The sequence below is a fragment of the Grammomys surdaster genome, unplaced genomic scaffold, assembly GCF_004785775.1.
Source record: "Grammomys surdaster isolate TR1022 unplaced genomic scaffold, NIH_TR_1.0 213, whole genome shotgun sequence".
Taxonomy (NCBI): Eukaryota; Metazoa; Chordata; class Mammalia; order Rodentia; family Muridae; genus Grammomys; species Grammomys surdaster.
This window is the reverse complement of record NW_021604658.1, coordinates 4699128-4722839: the sequence shown is the minus strand read 5'-3', so window position 1 is coordinate 4722839 and position 23712 is coordinate 4699128. Positions and strand designations below refer to the sequence as shown.

The window sequence follows — 23712 nt, the reverse complement described above, 5'->3', positions numbered from 1 at the left end:
AACAATGCACAAGAGCAAGTAGTCATGGCTTTGAAAGTGACCATATCATCCCCGTGCCACCATGAGACACCTCCCCTTTCTCTTAGCACCACCAAAGACATTAACAAGGCCTATGGTAGGACAGGAGGGTGGGGATGGGGGTGAGGAGGGTGTGTATGACCACTTGGTCACTTAGATAATCCCATCTTCTACAGCTTGGCTGATTTAATGGAGAAACTAAAGGAGACATGTCAATCACTGGTGATATCACTTAAGGATTTGAGAAGCAGTATCTAAAAACAAGGTGTGTATGTGGTGGTGGGGGGAGACACGAAACTATCGTTTTAGGAGATAGTAACTAAGTGGATAACTGGGAGGGTGTAATTCTAATTCCTGAGAAATATCCCAAGACTTTCACCATCTTCTCCAGTGAGGCACATTCCTCCCTGGTTGTCCCTACATCCAGCTAGACATGGGGAAGCCCAGCAGCAGTGTAGTCAGTTTCTGCAGAGTTCCCGGGAAGAAGGGGATACTTAAGGACCAACTTTTAAAAGAGATTTATGTTCCTGTGTGAGTATGCGCACATGAGTGCTGACACCTCTGGCGGGCGCAGGGATTGGATCTCCCTGGAGCTGGAGTTACAGGCAATTATGAGCAGACTGGTTGTCAGCGAGAGCCATATTGGCTCTTGACCAGTGAGTCATCTCTCCAGCCCCAGGACCAACCTCCCTCTGTGTCTCTATCTATGTCTCTATTGTTTCTTGATTTTACTTATTTATTTAAGAGATATTTATTTGTTTGTTTGATTGTTTTGGAGACAGGATTTTCTCTGTGTGGCCCTGGCTGTCCTGGAACTCAACTGTAGACCAGGCTGGGCTCAAATTCAGAACTGAGTATTGATGCTACCATGTCTAACTTGACTTTTTTTTTTTTTTTTGAAGGCAGATCTCACTATGTAACTTTGATTGGTCTCTAACTCACAGAGTTTGATTGCCGCTGCCTCCTGAATTCTGGGATTAAAGGCATGTGACACCATGCCTGACTCAGGAATAACTTCTTGGTGCATAGGACATAACTAGTTCTGGAAGTTTTTCTTCTAAGGTTTAGTTTTAGTTTTGTGTTTCTCTGTAAGTATATGCCACATAGGAATGGGTTTGCTTATAAAGCAGACAAGGCTTTCTGTTCCCTTGGAGCTGAAGTTACAGATGTGAGCCACCAAAAGCCATCCAGTGAAAGTGCTAGGAACTAAATTCAAGTTCTATAGAAGAGAAGTGCTCTTAACCATTAAGCCATCTCTCCAGCCCCAAGACATACCTACTTTGTCCTGGCAAAAAAACAACCTTGTGCTTTTGTATTGAGTGTCGACAAATCTGACCTCCCTGGGTTCCAGCTTCCTGCACACAAGCTGTGCAGCTGGTTCTCAGTAAAGCCTAGGGGTAATTGGGCATACATGAGGAATCCCATGTAACCATTAAAATTGTTTTCCAAGTGTGTTTAATATCTAGAACATTCTGATCTAATGTTTTGAGAAAGATGCTTCAAAAGATTCACTGCAAGGTGATCCCATTCATTTTCTTCTAGTTAGTTATAAACATGAAAGAGAAGATCAGCAAGTCACAACAGTCTTCCTGCCTCCATGTCCCAGGTACTGGGGTCACAGGTGCACATCACTAGGCATAGCTTTAACAGACTTCAAAAAAATTTTTTTTGGTTAATGGTTTCTTTCTTTTTTTTATGTACATTGGTTATTTTGCCTGCATGTATGTCTTTGTGAGGTTATTGGATCCCCTGGAACTGGAGTTACATTTGTGAGCTGCCATGTAGATGCTGGGAATTGAACCTAGTCCTCTGAAAGAATAGACAATGCTCCTAACCACTGAGCCATCTTTCCAGCCCCAACCTTGAACTCCTGATCATTCCACTTCAGGATCCTCATTGTAGGATTATATGTATGCACCATCACGTCAGACCTTGGCACTTCATCCACGCTTGGCAAGGACCGTACTAAATGAGCCACATCCCTAGTTCCTGTATAATTATCTTTAACATAGAATGCTTTTAACTCAGTTCATAACCGGTTATATGTTTCTCTCATATGCTCCTACTGAGACCCCAAAGATGAAAAATATGTAGTACTTCCTCCCTGATGTTACAACTAAGTCTTCAGGGAAGGCAGATATGAAAGAACTGGTAACTAATTCCACCAAATGTATGTCACTTGATGACATGTGACATGCATATCTGTGGGGGACACAGGGAGGAAGTGGTTAGCTCTGTAGGGAGGGAGGGTTCAAGGAGGGTACCTCTGAAGCACTGAGCCTTGAGAGACAGAAATGACTGAATGGATGTGAGAGTATCTCCGTTCTGTGCATAACACGAGTAAAGACATAGAGGAGAGAGGTTAGGGAACATCTGATTACCAGTGAGTGTGCGCTCTGCGTAGATGTGGGGTGGATGACATGTGCACAGGGGTGGGGTGGGGGGAGGGATAGCAGCAAAGTGGTCTGTAAGGCAGATGGTGAACATCAAAGCACATCGGGAAGCCTTAGGGGGATGTGACAATGGGGAATGGTCTGGAACAAAGGACCGACTCTATAGCCCGTGTGGATGGGGCACCCAGGGCTTTTAAAGAAGATTTTAAAATTGACAGGAATTTTTACTCTGACTTTCCTGAAGACATCAAGAGCTAAGGCAATGAGGCCCCATACCAGGTAGCTAAACCAAGATGGAGGCAAGCATGTGCTACAAATAATTCACCGACTCAAGAGAAGAGCTTGCTGGTCCCTTGAGTGGGGAAGCCCTGAGTGGGGAAGCCCTGAGTGGGGAAGCTCTGAGTGGGGAAGCTCTGAGTGAGGAAGCTCTGAGTGGGGAAGCTCTGCCTGGTTTGGACCTCCTGAACTCCCTCTGGTTGCCCAGAACATGATAAAGATGAAATGATTGTCAGGCCAAGATACAGGCAAAATTCTGCTATACTACCTCCTTGCTGGGTCCTTTTCTATCATTCATTCATTAAATACTTTAAAATGATTTATTTATTTTTATTTCATATGCATTGGCATGTTGTCTTCATGTATGTCTGTATAACGGCATCAGACCCCCTAGAACTGGAGTTACAGACAGTTGTGAGCTTCCATGTGGGTGCTGGGTATTGAACCCAGGTCCTTTGGAAGAACAGCCAGTACTCTTCACCACTGAGCCATCTCTCCAGCCCTGACTCTGTTTTTGTAATCTATAAATGGCAAAGAGGATAGTTCTAGCTCAATAGCTTGGAAATAGGAATAGTGAAGGATAACCTTTCATTTTCCTTCTTAAAAAGCTTTTAAAATTATGTTTATCTATTGTGTGTGTGTGTGTGTGTGTGCATGTGTGGTAGTATGATTGAGCACTTGCTTGGATGTGGTCACAACGTGTATGTGGAAGTCAGAGGTAAACGTTAAGCCATCTTGATGGTCCTGATGTTTCTTGAACATTTACAGTGTGTCTGGCTCTGTTTTAAGCACTTTGTCATATGTTAATTAATCTTCAGGGAAAAGCTTGACAGACATTACAGATGAAGGAACTGAGATACAGGGAGATCAAATAAGTCATCTGAAGTCCTAGTGAAAGATACAGACTCATCCGGACTCCAGAGCCCAGCACTTCACTGCGCTTCTGCTGATAACATTAATAGCAGGTGCACAAAGCTTTTGAGCTGGCAATCACATGGTGACTCACTGCTCAGTGGCCCTGCAGCAGGTACCACCGTCATCCCCGTTTCACAGACAAGGAAGCTGGCCACAGAGAGACTAAGTCACTTGCTGCTTTTTGGCAAAGTCATGAGTAGTCAGGTTGTGTAGTTTATTGCTGTCTAGTTTCATATTCAACAACGGATGCCTGTTCTGCTTTTTGCCATTCTTATTTTGTTCTGAGAAAGAATATTCAAGGTGATCCTTGGCTACTTAGGGAATTTGAGGCCAACCTGAGGTACATGAGAACATGGGGAAGGAGAGAGGTAGGGCAGGAGGAATGGAGGGAGAAATACATACAGAGAGAGAGAGAGAGAGAGAGAGAGAGAGAGAGAGAGAGAGAGAGACAGAGACAGAGAGAGAGACAGAGAGAGAGACAGAGCAAGACAGCAAGACAGCGAGACAGAGATAGGAGAGAAAATAGAACGACAGTGAGTTGGGTGGATGAGCATTCTTGACTGAGACATGGAACAGGTACCACAGAGACCACGACACCTTGTTTACTTTTTTGTTTTGTTTTGTTTGCTTTGAGTTTTCCCTGCATAAACTCTGCATCATCTTTGCCTCTGGGGTCTGGGGTAAGGAATGGGTTCCAAAGGAGCAAAAGCATTTAGCCACATTATAAAAATAGGTAAATGGGAAGGAAAAGCATTTCTAGCATATGGAACAGCATGAGCAAAGGAAGGAGGTGTGCTAAGTATAGATGCTGCTGGCAAACGGGGAGCAAGGGTAGCCTAGCAGTCGACCTTCCATGACAACTCACACTCTTGTTTGGGTTGCAAAACGTTGTTTGTTCCTCCACTCCTTCGCACAGGCTGGTTCCCTAGCTTGCCCTCAAAGGATTTGGAAGATACATAAACCGACTGGGCCAGCCATCCTTAGAGGAGCTAGCGCCGGGTTTGGGAAACCATGGAATTGAATTTTGCCTGTCTACGTGGAATGATTACAAATCATCTTGCCAAGTGTAGAAGCGAAGTAGCTTTCCACATACAAGCTTCTGTAGACGCAGTAGCCCGCAATCTGTGAATGAGCAAGAGGATAAAACCAACCAATCGGGGCTCAGTATACCTCAGCCAATCCCAGCTCAGAGATGTTCTAGGCAGGGAGGGGCTGACGCTCCCAAAGAGCTGTTTGTTGGCCTGGTGCCCCTCCCCCACGGCCCTGGCATTCAGTTCTAGGGAGAAAGAGGCCTGGAAGCCGCAGAGAGGCCAACAAAGTAGATTAAACCAAAGGTGCAGGCAAAGAACAAACCTGGACTGCTGCAGCCATGGCAACGCCGCATTTGCCTATTGCACTGTGCCCAGGACATCCTAGGAGGGCGGAAACTGCCTCAGGAGTAAGAGGGTCTAGGAACAGTGGTTTCTCAAGCTTCCTAATGCTGTGACCCTTTAATACAGTTCATGTTGTGGTGACCCCCAACCATAAAATTACTTTCGTTGCTACTTCATAACTGCAATTTTGCTACTGATATAAATCGTAATGTAAATATTTTTTGGAGATTGGATCGTCGAATGGACCTCGACCCACAAGTTGAGAACCACTGGTCTAAAAGGCTGCATGGCCTCTCTCCCTCATCCTACCTGAAAAGGTGGGGCCACTCCCTTTCTTCTTGGGAAGGAAAAGGGAGGCTGCTGTTCCGCAGGATGGGATTGCTCAAGAGACCTGCACCCCAGTACCTCCAGTGGACACGGTAAAGGTGGGGAGGGGAGGGAGAAAAGATTGCCTGTCCAAGACGCACCATACCCAGACAGGCACATAGCCCGTCTCCTGGCCGCTTGGTTTTTTTCAGGATTCTAGCATGAACCCCTCAGTCCGAATCTCAAGCTAATCTCCAACTGGTAGCCTTCCCAACGTGTCTTCCATCCGATTTTCTCATTCCCAAAATGAGGCTGAACGACACAGTCCCGCCCCAATTGATATCATCATAAAGGAGGCAGGAACTAAGAGGGCTGGCGGTGTCACTCAGGGCAGAGCATTTGATCACTATGTCTGTGCCTCGATGCCCAGCACCGCCTAAACAAAAGCCAAGCAAGAGGACTAGGTAAAGATAGGGGGCATTGAATTTGAGGTCCTAGGTGCTGGTGAGCTGGCTCAGCAGCTAAGAGTTCCTCCATTGAACTCGGGTTCGATTCCTAGAACCCATATGGAGCCTATCGACTGTAACTCCAGTTGCAGCTGATCAGTGGTGAGAGACACTAACGGCACTAGGCACCCATATGTACAAACATACATGCAGGCAAACATCCATATACACAAAATAAAATCTTTTGAGTTTGAGGTCATACTCTGTATCAGGCCTCGTGATGAGCATTTTATATGCACTTAGATCAAAATTGAACTAGGTCTGTAATTAATGTTACTTGTTAACTTGGCAGGATCTAGAATCATCTGGGAAACAAGCCTCTAGGCATGTCTGGGAGGGGACTAGCCTAATTATGCCAAGGTAGAAAGGCCCACCTACTATGAGTGGCCCCATTCTCTTTTTTAAAGGTATTTTTATATTTTGACTATTTTAAATTATATGCACATGTATTTGTCTGTGCATGAGTATGTGCTCTTGGGTGTTCCCAGACGCCAGAGGTGTTGGATGTTCTAGAACTGGAATTAAAAGCAGTTGTGAGCTTCCAGATGCAGGTGCTGAGAATCAAACTTGGGCCCTCTGGACCCACCTTAGGTGCTCACAGATGCTTACTAAAAGAAACTGGATTCTACTCCCCAAGTTCAGTCAGCATTCAGCTCCGAGGAACTCTACTTCTCAAACTCAGCACCTGCTGTGGCCAGGCCAGAGGTGGTGAGATTTACGGATCCACATGGGTGTGAGTGGTATTCTTTGAGGCTATAAAACACTTTAGAGAAGAAATGGACAGGAAGCTGGGTCAGCCCAAGCACTGATGACACCTTCTGTCCAGTGGTCCTTGAGGATAATTTAGTGCAAACCTCTACCCTCTATATCCTGACCTTAGGTTTCTCCAGAGGACCAAATTACAGAGCCCCTGAGGAACAGAAACATTGACACATGGGGCTGGATCAACTAGCAACTCAGTGAAATGAAGCTTCCCTTATTCCCAAGACAAAAACATTACAAGGAACATGACTCCTCTAGCTGTATTCACAATCAATAAGGAGACTAAAGCAACTACCACAGGAAATCTGGAGGCACCCAAAACTTTTCCATTAAATGAAGTCTCAGAGTCTTGATTTGCTACTTGGTGATATTGTCATTTGGGTACTTGTCACATCTGCCTTAACCCCTCCTTCAGCCCCCTCCCCGAGGCCTTACATGACAATATCTACCCTAGCCTGGCATATTGTCAGTCCTTAGTGGAGCTGGGTGGCAGAGGTGATTACCCTTCTGTAGTCTGGTGCCTTTCCACCCGCCCTTTTCTGTGGCACCATGGTACCAACCACCCCTCCCTTCCCAGCCCAGTAACAGGAAGTGTATACCTGGGAAGGAGGTGCACACCTGGGGAAGTAATACTTCAATCATCTTTCTACTGTCACAGAGAACTGAGGAAGCTTCTGCAGCATTAAGCAATCCATCATAACAGTTGTGACTGGTTAACTTTAATTTGTCAAAATAAATCTGCAGTATTTTGCATGTTAGTAATACAGTGCTGGTATTGACAGGTAAAATCATCATCCGAGTACATAGAAACCTTCATTTAGGAGCACACCTTAGGAGGGAAATGAATACACAGTAAAAGGTAGATGCAGGCCAAGCAGCGAGCCCTAGAGCAAGCATAACAGGCTGGATGTCAGATTTGAAGATTATCTAATACAACTGTTTAGCTGCCAATCTGATAAGAGGAACCGCTCTCCATCGGGTTACAACCAGGAGGGAAAACATACTCTGCCTTTTGTGTAGAACGGTGGCCGTCGGGGCCTTCGACACACGGTTGCATCAGTTCATCAGCATCACAACTCAGTTTCAGTTCCAAGACACAGGAGGATTTCACCACACAGCCTGTTTGTGCCCCCTCTGCCCTACCCTCGCCCATCCTGCCTCAACCCTCTCCCTCTCCAACGGAGACACAACGTGGCTTTATTATTGCAGACAAGCTTCTTAAGTGAATAAAGTATGCATACAAAATAGCATTTTAACTGAAGTCATACAATGAAGTCTCACTCCTGTTTACAATGAATTGATAAAACAATCATTTCTAGTATATATCTTTTTTCCTGTAAGGACTAATACTTTCAGGATCTTATGACCACGCTGTAGCCTGGGGGAAGGGCCCACACCTGCCCACTTTGAGGGCTGCTCCTTGGCCACTGTGGAGGAAGGCTAGGTTGTCTCATATGGACCATGACTGCCAGCACAACAGAGATGACACGGCCCAGCGGGCAGCGCACATGCCAGGAAATGAGGGTTTCCTCCACATGTGACCACTGCCCTCCCGGGTCTCGGCAGTGCCATTCCTAGGCCTTCCCCCATGAGCCCTTGCAGGAGCTCACACATAATGATCTACACTTAAAAACAAACCATTTTCAACTGTGGATAAGAACTGTTGTAACAAAGTCATAGCTACATATTTTTCTCTACATTTTGTTTATTGAGACAAACTAATTAAAAGGCACAAACATAGGGCATGTTTACATGGACATTATAACAAACATATACATTAAAAGTGTAGGAATGTGTTGCCTTCCTGCTAAACAGAAAGTTCCTAAGCTTTATATATACAAAAGTTGTACAATTTAATGTCCTAAAGTACAAAAGATCATTTATAAAATTATTTTACACTAGGTACTATTTATTTTAATTTTTTTTACTATGTAGTTCATCCCCCTAGAACTGTTTTGTATAATGACACACAGATACCTGTCCCTGATGTAGGAAGTCTGCCTCAGACGCATGGTATTTTGATGTTTGTACTGACACAGTGGGGTATAAACAAACGGAAGTCATCTGGTGTGACAGTCCTGCATGCATTCTGCAGGGCTAAAACTCATTTCCATATCTCTTAACTGCAAGATTAAAAATGAAAAAGACCCAAACACATTGCAATGTAGAAAACAATTAGAGCCTCTTGGTTTGAATGAACTCTTCTCTAACACAACGCCTTGAAAAGATGAGGTGTGGCATGATGGTGTAAGGAGTATCTGTTTCCCTAGCTTTTGGTTTCTACCGTATGTACAGGGATAAAGCATCCCGCTAAGAAACAAAAAGCACATGTTTCAACGTGCACAATCATTGCAGGGTTTCCATGGAGCATGCAGACAGCTGCCTCCCTGAAAACTCCAGAAAGCGGATACAAGTGGTTTTTTTTTTTTTCCAGAGGGGAAAAAAAAAAGGTGATGTCCATATTTACAAAGTTGAACAAATCTGCACAATACTTGATTAAACAGAAGGGGGGGGAAGATACGCTCTGCTTGTTCTGAAGGGGCATACTACCTAGTTAGTGGTTAGAATAAAAACTGTATACAATTTAATATAAGACATAAACTCTAGTGAGCATCTAACACATCTGTGCCTGTTGTAACATCAACAGACGTTGATTGGGAGAGAGAGGGGCATATCACATCCCAGTGCCTCCAATGTCTTCCAATTTAAAGCAATAGATTTAAACTGTTCCGAAGTTCTCTTACTCCTGAACAGGATCCACTGACCCATCAGGAGCTTGCTGTATGCACACCTGACTTCTCCTCAGTCAGCTGTGGCCTTTTCTCATCAAAACACAATTTGTTGTTTTTTTTTTTAAGTTTTTGTTTGTTTGTTTTTTTTTTAAAAAGTCAACTACAATGCTATACTCCATCAGGATTAATATGCTGAGCAATATTTACATCTCCAAATATCAGGTCACAATCCCTATTATATGTTGAAGTTAGAATGATAAATTATCATATGCTTTGCATATCAGAGCTGGTATCACCTTTCCCATAGGGAATGCTGCCTGAAATTAACATATTCCCAAAGGTAAAATGCATATTCTCTGAAATGCATTTTATTATGACGATGCCTCTATTCACTCATACAAACAAAGCCACAGACAATGCTACACTGGCTCTCAGTCTGTGGGCTTAGAACTCCAGGTTAAAACCATCCACCTTATACAGAGGGAAGAACTCTGCTAGTGTTTACAAAAAATGATTCTGTTGTATTAAAAACAATAATAAAAACTAATAATGCTTTTTTATTTTGAAATGGGTTTTATGATTGGTTTTAATTCTGGCATTTCACCTTGCCAGCTACTATCATGTTTAAGCAATGCTGTCAGCTGGGGGAGGGGGGGAGGTTTCTGATTAAACTAAAGTGGTCCAGTGATAAGTTACACATATACCCTACTTTGAACAACCCCAGCAAAATTGGAGCTACTACACTCTTATTAACTAACATAATAAAACCTCCCAATTTCATGGTCTGCTTTTTGCTTTAATCAACTAAAGGTAAGTTGCTGGTAAATATTTACTTTAACCCAAATTTTGACTTTATAATACTGTTTACCAAGGCGGTGACGTAGGCAAAGCTTGGGGCAAGAAAGGCATACTTTCTACAGGCCTCATTGCTATATTGAGAGGGGCAGCTAATGTCATAGGAGTGGGAAGATTCATTGGAGATGTGATGGTGACAGGGTGTGCTATGTTCACTGGGGCAGTCACAGGGGTGGGGAGGTTGACTGGGGTAGTGAGTGTTAAAGGAGAGGTCATGGATAAGGGGCTGGTTATAGTTACGGGATGCCCTATGTTCATTGGGCTGGTTATATTAACTGCACTTGAGACATTTACTGGACTTCTCATGCTCATTGCAGCTGCCACTGTGACTGGGTTTGACATAGTCCCAGACGACACAGAGGACGTTATATTGAATGGAGTAGTGAGAGTCACAGGTGTTGTAGCAGCCGTGGAGGTTTGGCACAGGTTGGCAGCTTCTAAAAGGAGAAGACAAAAGGGGGACTTTAGACTCTCAAAACTATAAGCAAAATTCAGCTTCTGAACTAATTTCTCTTAATTAAAAAGAACATTTAATAAATCAAATTACAGTTTCTACCAAGTGATCAAATACAAAGCGAGGACCTCCTGAGTATATCCTAGGGCCAGGGACCCCACTATATGGATCTCTTCTCTGATGCCTGGGAGGACTTGAGCAACTTGTTTAGCCCTGATCTTTTGACTTCAGTTCAGATTTACTTACCTACCTCACAGAGATGCTGAGAGTATCAGTTAACTTCTGCAAGACATTCTGGGGAGCAGAGAGTCTAAGTAGGGCTAAACGTTCTCACTTCTTTCATGCAGTTCTCCCGAGTTCTCTAGCCTTTCCTGGGAAGAGTCAACCACCAGCAGGCCAGTGGGCAAGAGCTTATCTACACAGAGCTGTGCTAGTGATTTCTCAACAGGCACACTATACCTAGCAGAGGTGTACTCATGCACACAACATGTTTAGGGCTTCTTAGATGGAAAGCCACATTCAGTTGAGATTTTTAAAACAGATAAAGAATAATGAACACTATTTCAGTGTCTGTCTGAGTCAGAAGAAAACTAAGTTAAATATTGTAGTTTGTAATGTTTCTTTTCTTTTTGAGACAGGGTCTCACTATGTAGCCTTTGCTGGTCTGGCACTGGCTATGTAGACTAGGCTGGCCTCAAACTCACAGAGATCTTCTACCTGCCTCTACCTTCCCAGTGACAGGAGTAAAGGTGTGCCTGTTTATAAAGCTTCTTATATTAAGGGAAAAGCTACTACTCAGTCTTGTCTTCTTCTTCCTTCCTTCACACCCCTACTTCCTTTTCTTTCTAATGCTGATATAATTATCTGTTTCATGCCCAGTATCATCTAACTGTACACATTAAACACACCACTAAGCAGACCAAGTTGGACTAAGTAAAGCAAGGAAGTCCTGTGGCATGTCAAAGAACCCCAGTCCTTGTTACACAGCAATGCCTGAATAGTTTTTTAAAAGATTCCTGGGGCTGGAGAGCTGGCTGAGCAGTTAAGAGTATGTTGTTACTCTTGCAGACAACCTGGGTTCTACCAGCACCTACATGGTGACTCAGAACAATCTGTAACTCTAGTTCCAGAGGATCTGAAGTCTATTCTGGCTTCTGCTGGCACCAGGCATGCACATGGTTCACAGACATACATTCAGACGAAACATTCATACACATAAACAATAAATCTTAATTTAAAAAAATCCCTAGAAGGTGACAGTCCACCTCACTCCCCTTCAAGAAAACTCAGTACCACCTACCAATATGCCATAAAATGGCAGTAAGGAGACAGACCTTGGACACCCATGCCTATCTACAGCTGGAGGTGTGCACAGGACACTTCATGTCAGTGAGCAGCCCTTCTTTGACTGGTATGATCTTATCTGTATGCTTCACACTACACACTAGGAGTTGCCACATGACACTGATGATGGAAACCAGCTAGAGAGGCTTCATTAAAAAAAAAAAAAAAGATTTCTGGGATATTCAATAGAGAAACTGAAATGGAACCTGGGAAATGTATAAAGTTAAAGTTCCCTCAATGATTATCTGATTTTTTTTTTATCAAGGTTTGGGAATTTTTAATTTATTTAGGTATACTATTTAAAGAACACTTCTGACTAGGTGTGGATTTGAGGTTAGCCTTGTCTATATAGGGAGCTCCAGGACAGCTAGGGCTATACAGTGAGACCCTGTCTCAAAAAAAAAAAAAAAAAAAACCAAACCAAACAAAAAAGTGACATTTTTGATTCATGTTTAGATTTTCATTAGCTTTTCAATATAGCAGTCTCCTCTCTCCCTAAATGTGGCGATATTAACAGAGAGCAACTCCAGCTACAAACAAGAACACAATAGCATTCTGTTTAATGCAGGTCAGAAGATGAGCTGAACAAGTCTTATTGTGCAAAGCAAACAGAACAGACTGAAAGCAACAGGAACACAAGCGTGCATGGAGTGGGAATGGGAGAAGGCACACGCGCTTTCTGCTTCCTGGGTGACGGTGCCACTGCTGAGGTTCTTCTCATCTCTGCTCAAAGGAAGGCGTTTCTGTCTCTGGTGCCACTTCCCTGCCTCCCCTCCAGTCTTCTTTCACTCTAGAGGATCAAACTTTTGGTACTGTACATAGAAGGGAAATGTTTACCACTGAGCTGTGCCCGCCCTCAAGCATCCTCTTACTATGACTTCAAACACTTTGACTCCTTCTTTAGTGAAAATAGCCTTCCCAGTATTACTTTCAAGTACTACACAATTATCATTATTCTCAACTTGTATACAAAGTCCTCAGCAGCAGAGGTGCAGACATGTTAAGGTAGGGCCAGCCCTTCAAAGGTCTAAAAGAGAGACCAAGAGCCAAGAGAAAAGACAGCAGAATAGTAAGGCCTGAATTACCCACCAAGTAATCACTGTAGGACCAGTCCTAAGAAGTAGAAAATCAGCTATGAGAAAATGAATATATTCAAAGAGAGCCCATTTACCTCAAAAAGTGGGAACATTCTAAAAATTAAAAAAGAGCCCATGATAGGCATCGTGGTACATGTCTTTAATCCCAGCACTTGGGAGGCAAACATAGGCCCATCTCTGTGATTTTGAGGCCAGCTTACTCTACATACAGAGTTCCAGGATAGCTATAGAGAGAGACCTTGTCTCAAAAGAAAACAGAAAAAAAAAAATGCCTAGCTTTGACTGTATATCTAACAAAAAGTAAATCCACAGGAGGAACAAGGCAGGAAGCACTGAGAACATGTCCCAGTAAAATCCTAAATGGAAGCTCTGATGCCAATACTAGACTGTACTAAACCCTGTCCAGTAAAACAGCATTGTGAAGCTAGATTCCTACAATGTTGTACCCCCCCCTTCCATTACCTGGAATACTAAATTTCACACTTTTTGAACCACACCTGGAGCACTGAAAGCCCCTTCTTACCTTTCTTTCTTGCTTTGACAGCTTCTTCCCACAGTCTCAGTGTCTCTACCTGCTTCCCTGGCCAGCTCGTCACATGTTGTTGTTGTTGTTGCTGCTGCTGCTGCTGCTGCTGCTGCTGTTGCTGCTGCTGCTGTTGCTTCTGATTGCTGGTCTCCTCACTCATGCACGCTAATCCAAAGACAAAGCACAAACATTGTGTTTACCTTGAAAAGGTGCAGCCACATTTTCAAATCCAAACCTAGGAGCTAGAGATATAGGTCAGCTGTAACAGTGCTTAGCTAACACGCAGGAAGGCCTGGGTTCCATTCTCAGCATAAAACCCTGTCAAAAACAGCAGCAAAGAAACCCAAGCCAGGTGTGGTTGGCACACTTTTAATCCCAGTACTCAGGAGGCAGAGGCAGATGGACCTCTATGAGTTCTCAATCAATCTGATGGTCTACATTGTGAGCTCTAAGCCAGCCAAGACTATATAGTAAGACGCTGTTCCAAAATCCAACAAACACACCTAAACCCAGATGCTTCACCTCCTTGTGCCTCTATAACCACTGTCATTTAACCAACAGCTCTTGATATAATGCATTTCCCCTGCTTGTATCTATATCGAGTAAGAAAAGTAAGTTCACTAAAAACCAGGAACCTAAGGCCACCGTGATGGCTCAGCCGGTAAAAGGCGCCTGGCACCAAGCCTGATGACCTCAATCCCTGGGACCTATATGGTGGAAGGAGAGGACCAAATCCCCAAAGTTCCCTCTGATCTCCATACCTGTACAGTGGGATGTGTGTGTACACCCACTAAAGATCATTTTCAATAATCTAGAGGACTAGAGAAACTACTATAAGAAAGAAAATAATTCTTAGCTTTATTAAAAAGGAATAATCTTTGAAAAAGGAAGTTGGATAATGCTAGTATGGGTTCAATACTTAATAATGTATCAAACATATTTATCACAATGACACACATTAAAAGTAAATTTTCATGAAGTATACCATGCTAGATAATGAGCCCAATACACTCACAAAGATGCACAAGTAGATGAGATTAAAACCCATTAAAGTTGCCAAGTGTGGTGGCGCACACCTTTAGAACGAGTACTTAGGAGGCAGAGGAAGGCAGATCTCTGAGTTCCAAGTCAGCCAAGGATACAAAACAAAACACATATTAAACTTTCCCATTTATTTAAGCCATTCATGAACATTTATTTATAGAATCTGGAATTTCTGTTGCATGAAATACATATATAATACTATACAGAATTATTAACTTTTTTCTAGTGGTTAGGGAAATTTTTAAAATAAAAAGTTGGGTAAATTAAGTATTAAATTTTATCCATAAGTCTCTGGAATATTTTGTCTTCAATTCTCAATTTAAGGCAAGTCAAATATTCAGATCCTCAAGTGTTATGATATGCCCCCTTCTATGTGTGTGTATGTGTGTGTGACAGCATGCACATGTGTGTTTTGACAAAAGGTCTCATGTAGCCCAGGCTGGTCTCAAATTGTCTCTATTGGTGATGCTAGCTTTGAACTCCTGATCCTCCCAATTCCGTCTCCTGAGTGCTAGGATTATAAGTATGTGCCACCATCCTCGGCTCATTATTATTGTATTAAATTATTCTATATTATTTTGAGAGACAGTCTCATAAATGTACTTTATAGTGAGCTCTGATCTTGGACTTCTGAAATCCCTGCCTCCATCCCCCATGCTCTAGGAATACAGGTGTGAAGACCACACTCAGCTGCTGCAATTCTAAGCACCAGAGCTCTTATCAAGCATCATAAACAACACCACTGAACACAGCTGGATCAAATTCTGCTCTGTGGTATAATTAGTAGTAGACACATATGAAACTAAAAGCAAATGAATGGAGAGTGTAACACTGTTGTTTGCATACATGTATTTAAAGCACTGTTCCAACTCGATATATTCTCTCCAATGCTATATTGGTGATGGGGGGAAACAAGAGAAACACTGATGCAGTCCTGAGAGCAGAGTCACAATTATCTTTGATATATTGAAAAAACTCTAGATTTTCATTAATACGAAATGCAAAACAATCTAAAACCTACTTTTGCTGATGCCTTGTTTACACGTATTACAGTTGATACTTTGGCTCTGCCCATGTGTCTTTAAGTGGCTGGTGATATATGCTGCACTCAAGAGCTTCCCACAGATGTTACATGATACCTTGCCTTCGTGGCGCACCATGTGTGTCCGTAGTCTGTCTTTGGTGGCAAAGGCAGCAGTGCACGTCTGCATGAGGGAGGAAAACTTTTTTTAAATATAGACTATCCTGTTCAACTCATTTTAAAGTACGTATATTTTACATATTACCCTTACCCATTATCAGCAAGCTGGCTGAACTAGTATAATTTTCATTGCATGTGTTACTGAGAATCACAGATCATAGTAAAACATCTGTTGAATTTTAGATGCTTCTATTTTGGAGGAAGAAAACATCAACACAGAGTAGTTTAAAGATACGAGACCCACACTCAGTTAAACCTAGATTTAGGGCTGCAGGTGGGGCTCAGTGATAGAGCACCTGCTTCATGAGTTCAATTCTCAGCACTGCAAGGACAAAACAATACAAAACAAAAAGCCTGGATTTAAACTGAGTTGTGCAATTCACTAAGCGGTGCAATCCTGAACAAAGACAGTTAGCCTACCTGATGTCTCATGGAACAGGATTAACAGCTATCACAAAACTCCTGGAAGATTAAGAGCCTGATACACGGCTAGTACTCACTCAATGGCACTTGCATCCTTCCTCCAGTCAGGTTTTTCTTAGAATTCAAGTCATTTACTTAATAAAACCAGTCATTAATGAACAACTGAAAGGTGAACTAACGAATGTCCAGCAACAGACTAAGATCAGGAATGCCTAAAATAGTCATTTGATTTAACAAAATTCTTAACTTTTTTATTATCACAATTTATGTCAAAATCATGAATCTAAATATATATTTTTTAATTTTCCAATTTGGAAACAGCATACAAAAATCCAGAAAATACAGTTATCCCAATGATAACAGAAAATACACTATAAAACAATCCCCTTCTTTTGGCTGGAGAGATGGCTGTTGTTTAAGAACAATGGCTGCTCTGCAGAGGACCCAGGTTCAGTTCCCAGCACCCCCACAGCAGCTCACAGAGCATCTATAACTGCAGTTCCAGGGATCCGACAACTTCCTCTGCCTGCTTGGGCACCAGGCATGCACACGGTGCATATATAAACATGCATAAGGCAAATATTCATATACATAACATCCAAAAAAAGTAAAAAAAAATTACAAAAGGGGCTAGCAACATGGCTCAGCAATTAAGAACACTGCCTGCTCTTGTAAAGGATCCAAGTTCAGTTCCTAGATCCATGTAGTGGTTCACAACCATCTGTGACTCTAATTCCAGGAGATTTGATACCTTCTTCTAATCTATTCAAGCTCCTGCACACATATGGTACACAGTCATACACTTAGGTATATACACATACATATTTTTTTATTTACAAAAAAATTTCCCCTCTAACATCAAAAATTGCCATTGTGTAAGGAAAGGAAGGTACATAAAATGTAGCTACACAAAAACAATATAGTTATATTTAAAAACCATCTTTTATTATAAAAATATACTGTCATACATATTATAAAACTAGAATTCCAATGAACCACATTCACTCCAATCAGTGACTTGAACACTATTCGAGGAGTGAGAGATTTAACTGGCTCCAATTTTTTGGATAATGTGCACCAAGTGCTATGTAAGGATAAGTCATTTTAACTCTTACTTGGCATTTGAAGGGTCTTTCTGTTGAATGCACATGTTTTACATGACAGCTTAGGTGGTCAGGCCTGTAAAAGAGTTTCAAACAGAAGATGTAATGGAACACTCAGAGAGAATGCTACTTATGTGACACTGCACCTTGGCAGACTACAGGGAGCATTCTGCAGAAAGCAAGAATTACCAACTCCCTCCACCCTCAGTGCCAATCTCCTTACCTCTCAGGTCACAAACACAAACCTGAATCACTCACCTGTCACTTTTCTGAAGATCATACTAAGTCCTGATTCTTCACAATCACAAACACTCAAAATTTTAGTTCCAATACCAGGAGTAACGACTACTATGTCAACTCTAGTAGTTTTTTTTAAATGAAATAATATACACATAAAAAATGGGGAGGGTGAGGGTATGGTAGAGGATGATCTTGCATTAAGGATATCCAAGGTTGGGCTGGAGAGATGGCCCAGAGTTCAATTCCCAGCAACCACATGATGGCTCATAACCATCTGTAATGGGATCTGGTGCCCTCTTCTGGCCTGCAGGCATACATGTAAGCAGAATACTGTATGCATAATAAATAAATCTAAAAAAGAAAGAAAGAAAAGAATATTCAAGTTCATCCCAACTAACAGGAAAGTTTCTTTGACTTGCACAGTGATCCTTATATGCAGTTCTCCAATAGAACTAAACACTGATGGGATATTTGGAGTTATAAGAATCCATGTGCCACTTGGGAGGCAGAGGCAGGCAGATTTCTGAGTTCGAGAGTTCGAAGCTAGCCTGGTCTACAGAGTTCCAGGACAGCCAGGCAGCCAGGGCTACACAGAGAAACCCTGTCTCAAAAAACCAAAAGAAAAAAAAAAAAAAAAAAAAAGAATCCATGTGCCAAATGAAGGCCTGGAGCTACCAAAGTACCTCCTTAAATGACATCACAGGCTAAGTGCTGTGTTCCCATTTGTCAATCACAGCAGACCAGAGTTAGACCTAAGCACATAACACTGCTCAGCAACCGCCTCTAATAGTGCAGACCTTGTTCACGCATCTGCTCACACAGCCTAGATCACAGACACGAACTGAAGCTCACTAGTACCATAATGAAGAAGCAAAGCAAAACGCAGTACCTTGAGAAGCCTTTCCCACAAACACTGCAAGTATAGGGTTTGGTGATGCCTCCTTCATGAGACCTCACATGGTAAGTCATCCGGTCCTTCCTCTTGAAGCGCTGATTACAAATAGGACACTCAAAGGGCTTTTCGTCCGAATGAGAAAGCTTGTGCCGATTGAGGTGGTACACATCCCGGAAGGCCTTACCACACATCTCACAGGCGTGGTTCTTCTTGACAGGCTTACTGGGTTTCTTGACAGACTGAGGCACAGGCATTGCTGTGGTACTGGCGCTGCTGCTGGGGTTGGTGCCCGAGGAAGATGTAGTGACTGTTGACAAGATGCCTGCAATAGTTGAAACCAACGAAGTTCGGCTGCTGTCCCCAGCAATGGTGGAGATAAGGGGAACCACCGTGGTGGGGGTTTTCTTTGCCCGAGACACCAACTTGATCCCTGTGTGGCAGGACTGATGGCGCCTCAGGTGATAGCTGTCCCTGAATGCTTTACTGCAGTAAGTGCACACAAACGAAGTTTTGGGTTTTTCTTTTTTAATCCCAATGGCATCCTTTAATGTTTCTGGTGCAGCCTGAGGTTTCTGAGTAATTGGTATTGGAAGCAACGGTTTCTGATCAGGGGGCTCCACAGCAGAACTCAGGAGGGGCAACAAGCTGTTCTGCGCTGCCTGCTGTTGGTGATGGGATGCTTCGTGGGCCTAAAAGCAAACATTTACACTTGAGAATTTGAGCTCCACAGCGACCTTAACTATTCAACAGGCTTCAGACAGGAGAGCAGAAGAGACAGTCCAGAAGCCCGTGAGCTGTCCTCTTGTTTTCTGCAACAGAGCTGCAGAGACTCAAGAGCTCTGCTACAAACCAATAAAAATTGCAGCTAATCAAAATGTTTTCGCGTCTACACTGCTGACAGCAACTGTACTTTCAAACAGCTGACTAAAGTGTACAGAACCCTGGCTTATGAGGGACATGTTAGTTGATAAGACCCCTTGCATTTTGACTGTCAATACAGAAACCAAGTTTAAATAACTTGTCAAAAAAATAAAATAAAATGCCAGACTAAGTATTTAGATTGCATCAACATACAAACTCCGTATGTGACTAACACAATCATCTACTGTCTGTTACTCAGGACAGAAAAAGCACCAAGTCTATCCCTTTCTATAAGAAGAAACCCAGTGATTGAGAAAGGGCCTGCTAAGCAATGAAAGGAATGGAGCTCTGTGACGACATATACCAACTATTAAGCTTACTTAGAAAGCTCATCACTTAAGACTACTACAAGATTTGGCTGAAACGTAAGCTGCCATTTATCAACTGGGAAGGTATCTGGGAAGGTGGCAAAACACCTGCCAGTTGTTTCCCACACTACGAATCCTTCACTAGAGTTTGTGTCCTTAACCAACACTAGTAAAACCAAACCCAAACTGCAGGCGCACCCAGTGGTTTGGATGGGGCATTAGATATATGCTGTCACGATGTGCTTCCGTACTTCAAGACAGGTGGAGCCGGACCACTAGGTGGGAATTTTAGAAAATGATGGAAAAAGTTCTTGAAATAGCTCTCCCTAATATGTTATTCTTTACCATCATTATTTTTGAAATACTTGACAGTGAACCCAATCCCCTATATTTGAGTTATGTAATCCTGAAAGAATAAAGCTAAAAGTCCCACATATTTTAAGCATATAACATTGAAGAAGAGCATATCCCACACCTTAGACACTTCAGCCTTTCTTACCATCACACTCTTGATTAGTCACTTGGTTAGCTAAGCTGATTAAAGACACAGAAAACAAAACAGCAAATGCCCAAGGAGGCTGCAAAGCACCTCCTCTGACAGTCAGCAACATCTACTCCACACATTCACTTAACAAGAGGTCAGACGGTATGCCTGGAACCAGTCTCCCCCAAAGGTCAGTAGGCAAGGTGTCCAAAGGTAGTAGTCTGAATTTAACAATTTTGACTTAAATGTCTTTCACGCTTTAGAATGATGCTCAGAAACTGTAGCTACTAATGGGTTACTGAATTACAGCTCATTTTCCATTTAATTTGTGCAGCTCTTAGAACTTGGGGGTCTACTTACCCAGGTGATATCAGAATTTGGTCTCTGATCTTACTCTTTTTTGAGCTAAGCAGGATACCCAAGTTTCCATGCAGACTGCAAACAGTTAAGAGCTGAAGCTAGCTCAGGATATACAATTTCAAAGGCTAACAGATCAGACACTACGGAACGCAAATCTTCTGGACAAAGTTCAAACTTATAACATTTAAGCTATTTTTCAATTCTAAACAACCATTAGTAGGATGGAATACTAAAAGAAATTCCTGTCATTCACCATTTCAGATGTTTGTTCGGTACAAACTGGTTTACAGCATCACTGATACTCACTCACGAGGACCACACCAGGTCCCATGTCTTGAGTAAAATGGTACAGAACCACTAGAAGAATCAGTCTTTGAAGACTGCTAGGAGCCCACTCTTCTCCACTGACTAAGAAAGTCAATTTTCCTCTACTTGTTCTCTGACGGAGAGTTAAATAACAACTGTGGCCTGACTTTTAGTGAAGTGATTTATTTCTCAAATATAAGTTCTCCGGAAGCTTTTATTTGACTAGCATTACCACAACAAAGTTTAAATTTATCTTCTAACTCAAGCGTTCAGCTCTCCATCTGTCCAAGCTTTCCTTTCGCCGGGACTAGCAAACAAACAAACAAAACAAACCAAACAAACAAACAAACAAAATAACAACACCAACAACAAAACCAGAAATGTTATTTCATCACCCAGGGTGGTAGGATGTGGAACCATGAAATCTCCGTTGCCAGAGGGTAAAAGATTCTGTACTGAAACAAATTAGCATCGGTGAGTCATCTCTCGAATGTCCTGTACGAATCATCCATCAAATATTTTAAGAGCTACACTTTCAATTCCCACCACGTTATCTGGTAAGCAGGCAGGTTATTAAACCTTGCTTACAGATAGAAATTCAACATGATGCTCTGAGACACAGAGTTTAACTCTGCATTTCCCCGGTGGGGGTCACTGACAACTAGAACTGCCTGGCTATGCCACCTTTCCATCCGAAGGGCTTTCTTTGCTCACTGTCCTCAGCTCTAAATTACAGCTTTTCAAAGATTTTCACGGCACACACTGCATGTCCAGGATTAAATACGAGCTTTCACGTCTCCTCATCAGATGGGGAAAAAAATTAACAGGTCGGCATTAGCTTTATCCGTGAAATTGAATCGTCTAAGTAGCTTTTAAAAGTATTTTGTGGGATCTTTCAACTAACTTCCCAAAGATGAACTATGGGTTTCTCCCTTATATAAAGGACTTGTTTTGTTCAGCCTCCATCCAAGTTAACAGAATCTCAGTCTAGTATTGTTTAAACTACATCTAAAGTGCATCAGTCCTTTACTGTAAAATGATCATTTGTAAGCTTCTTCTAAAGAAAGCATTTGCCATCTTTGCACCAACCCTCATGCCAGCTAGTTCTGCGTTTCTTTGCCAATGCATTCGTAAGTTGACCATCACTTTATTAACAAGCTCATCAAAGCACAATAAAACCAATACTAGACCAAAATGATAAAGTGGGACGTTCAGGAGTTGCAAAATCTTAAGAATTACCAATTTTAGTAAGCGCACTTATTTCAATAATTACTTAAAATAAAAATGCCCACATTTGAAATATGTCTTAATAGGACAGGCCAGATTACACAATGGGTAATTTTGAATTCTCCAATTCCCTATATTAACCCCACTGGGATGGGACCAGATGCTGAGGGTATAATCTTTTGAAGATTCTGCATTTCCAAAGGTCTCAAGCGCCCAAGCTATGCGTTTGGAATTTTCACAAAGTATTTAGGAAAATAACTCAGAAGAGGGAGGCGGGAAGGACACATTTTAAAAACGACTAGCTTCCAGCCTTCAGTTCTGAAGTTTCTGCGTGTGCTCATCTCTGCTGCTCGTCAATGCATTTGCAAACAGAAAGGAAGCGGGGGGGGGGGGGGGGGGGAGTTCCAAACAGGGGTCCCACGTTAAAGTGGCAGGGGAAGGGTAGGCTGAAGTATCCGCTAACACTAGCTTTGAAGTTTCTGGCAAAAAGAAAAAAAGAAGCGAAGACCCCCACACTCCACGAATGACTCATCTGGGGGCTTTGTAAGCGGACTTTGCGCTCCTTCTCCGCTTCCCGTCGCCCACTGGGCCGGAGCGAAGGTTCGAGCGGGCCGCGGAACGAGACTAGCGAGACGCGCTCTGGGGAAGGTCGGGCCTGCAGGAGTCCCGGCCCCGCCGCTCCCCGCCCCCGCCCGGCCCCGCCGACCCGGGGATTCCCCAAGCTCAATGGGACGGCAGGAGCTGGACAGAGGCGAGGGGACCAGCTGCCAGGGCTCGCCTAGGACTCGGGCTAGGAACGGAGAAAAGTTTGCAGAGGGGAACCACGCTCGCAACAGCCCCCGTTGGGTACACCAGAGGGGGCGGCGAGAAGGGGGAGTGGCGGCGAAGCCAGAGATACCCGCTATTCGCGGGATGTGGGAGGAGGGTCAGAAAGTCAACACACAAGCACACACACAAAAAGAGAGGTGACGCGAAAGCGCGAGCGAAAGATGGATGGGGACTTGGAGCGGGACCCGGGGACCCCCTTGCTGCGCCGCGCGGCCGCGGTCAGGCGCGCAGTGGCCGAGCGGCCCGCGCTACACAGCGGCCCGGCGCCCTCCTTTCTCTGGGCCGCGGGGTGGTGACAGCGGCCGGCCTCCTCCCTTCCCCTTCAGGGCGGGAGGGAAGGGTGTGTGTGTGCGTGTGTGCTTGGGGGGGCCCGGGTTCACCCCGAGGCCTGCTTCTCCCCCGCACCCCGCGAGGCCGCCTCCTTTCACCTCAGCGGCCCGGCTCCGCCGGAGCGGGCGGGCGGAAAAACAAAGGGGGATTAAGGCCGGGCCGGAGAGCGGAGCCGGGAGGGGAGGAGCGCCCGCCCGAGCCCGGCCCGGCCCCCCTGGCCCCCCGGCCCCCCCGGGGCCCCCAGTACCTGGAACAGGAACGCGGTCCAGTTGGCCTCCATGGCTGCGGCGGCCGACCCCCCTCCTCCCCACTCCCCCCGCTCGGGGAGCCTCCTCAGCCGGAGGAGGCGACAACAAAGCGGCGGCGGCGGCGGCGGCAGCGGCAGCGGCGGCTCCTCAACATGGCAGCGCCGAGCGCGGCCACTTCCGGTAACCTCCGGGACGCACCACCGCGGCGGCGAGCGCGGGCGGGGGGGGAGCCCCGGC

At 43.8% G+C, this 23712-nt stretch overlaps 1 protein-coding gene across 2 annotated transcripts; it reads right to left on the bottom strand.

Annotated features, from left to right (window-relative positions):
- Window positions 1-7246: 7246 nt before the first annotated feature.
- On the bottom strand, window positions 7247-23644 carry Vezf1 (vascular endothelial zinc finger 1). Of its 2 annotated transcripts, none has more exons than XM_028772433.1 (6): window positions 23475-23644; window positions 18458-19152; window positions 17341-17404; window positions 15623-15806; window positions 13555-13722; window positions 7247-10573 (listed from the first exon to the last, which is right to left on the bottom strand). In XM_028772433.1, the coding sequence occupies exons 1-6, from the start codon at window positions 23505-23507 to the stop codon at window positions 10146-10148; spliced, it is 1572 nt and encodes a 523-aa protein (XP_028628266.1). In that variant the 5' UTR covers window positions 23508-23644; the 3' UTR covers window positions 7247-10145. The 2 variants fall into 2 exon arrangements, with proteins under 2 accessions (XP_028628266.1, XP_028628265.1); XM_028772432.1 differs by having other exon boundaries at window positions 15623-15824; window positions 23475-23600.
- Between the last annotated feature and the right edge of the window lie 68 nt (window positions 23645-23712).

Coding starts and splice junctions, on each gene's coding strand:
- Vezf1 (XM_028772432.1), bottom strand. CDS start 23,507: ATGGAGGCCAACTGGACCGCGTTCCTGTTCCAG. Junction 17,405..18,457: donor TGTGGGAAAGGCTTCTCAAG/GTACTGCGTTTT, acceptor ACTCTTTTACAG/GCCTGACCACCTAAGCTGTC. Junction 10,574..13,554: donor TGTCAAAGCAAGAAAGAAAG/GTAAGAAGGGGC, acceptor TTCTCCTTTTAG/AAGCTGCCAACCTGTGCCAA.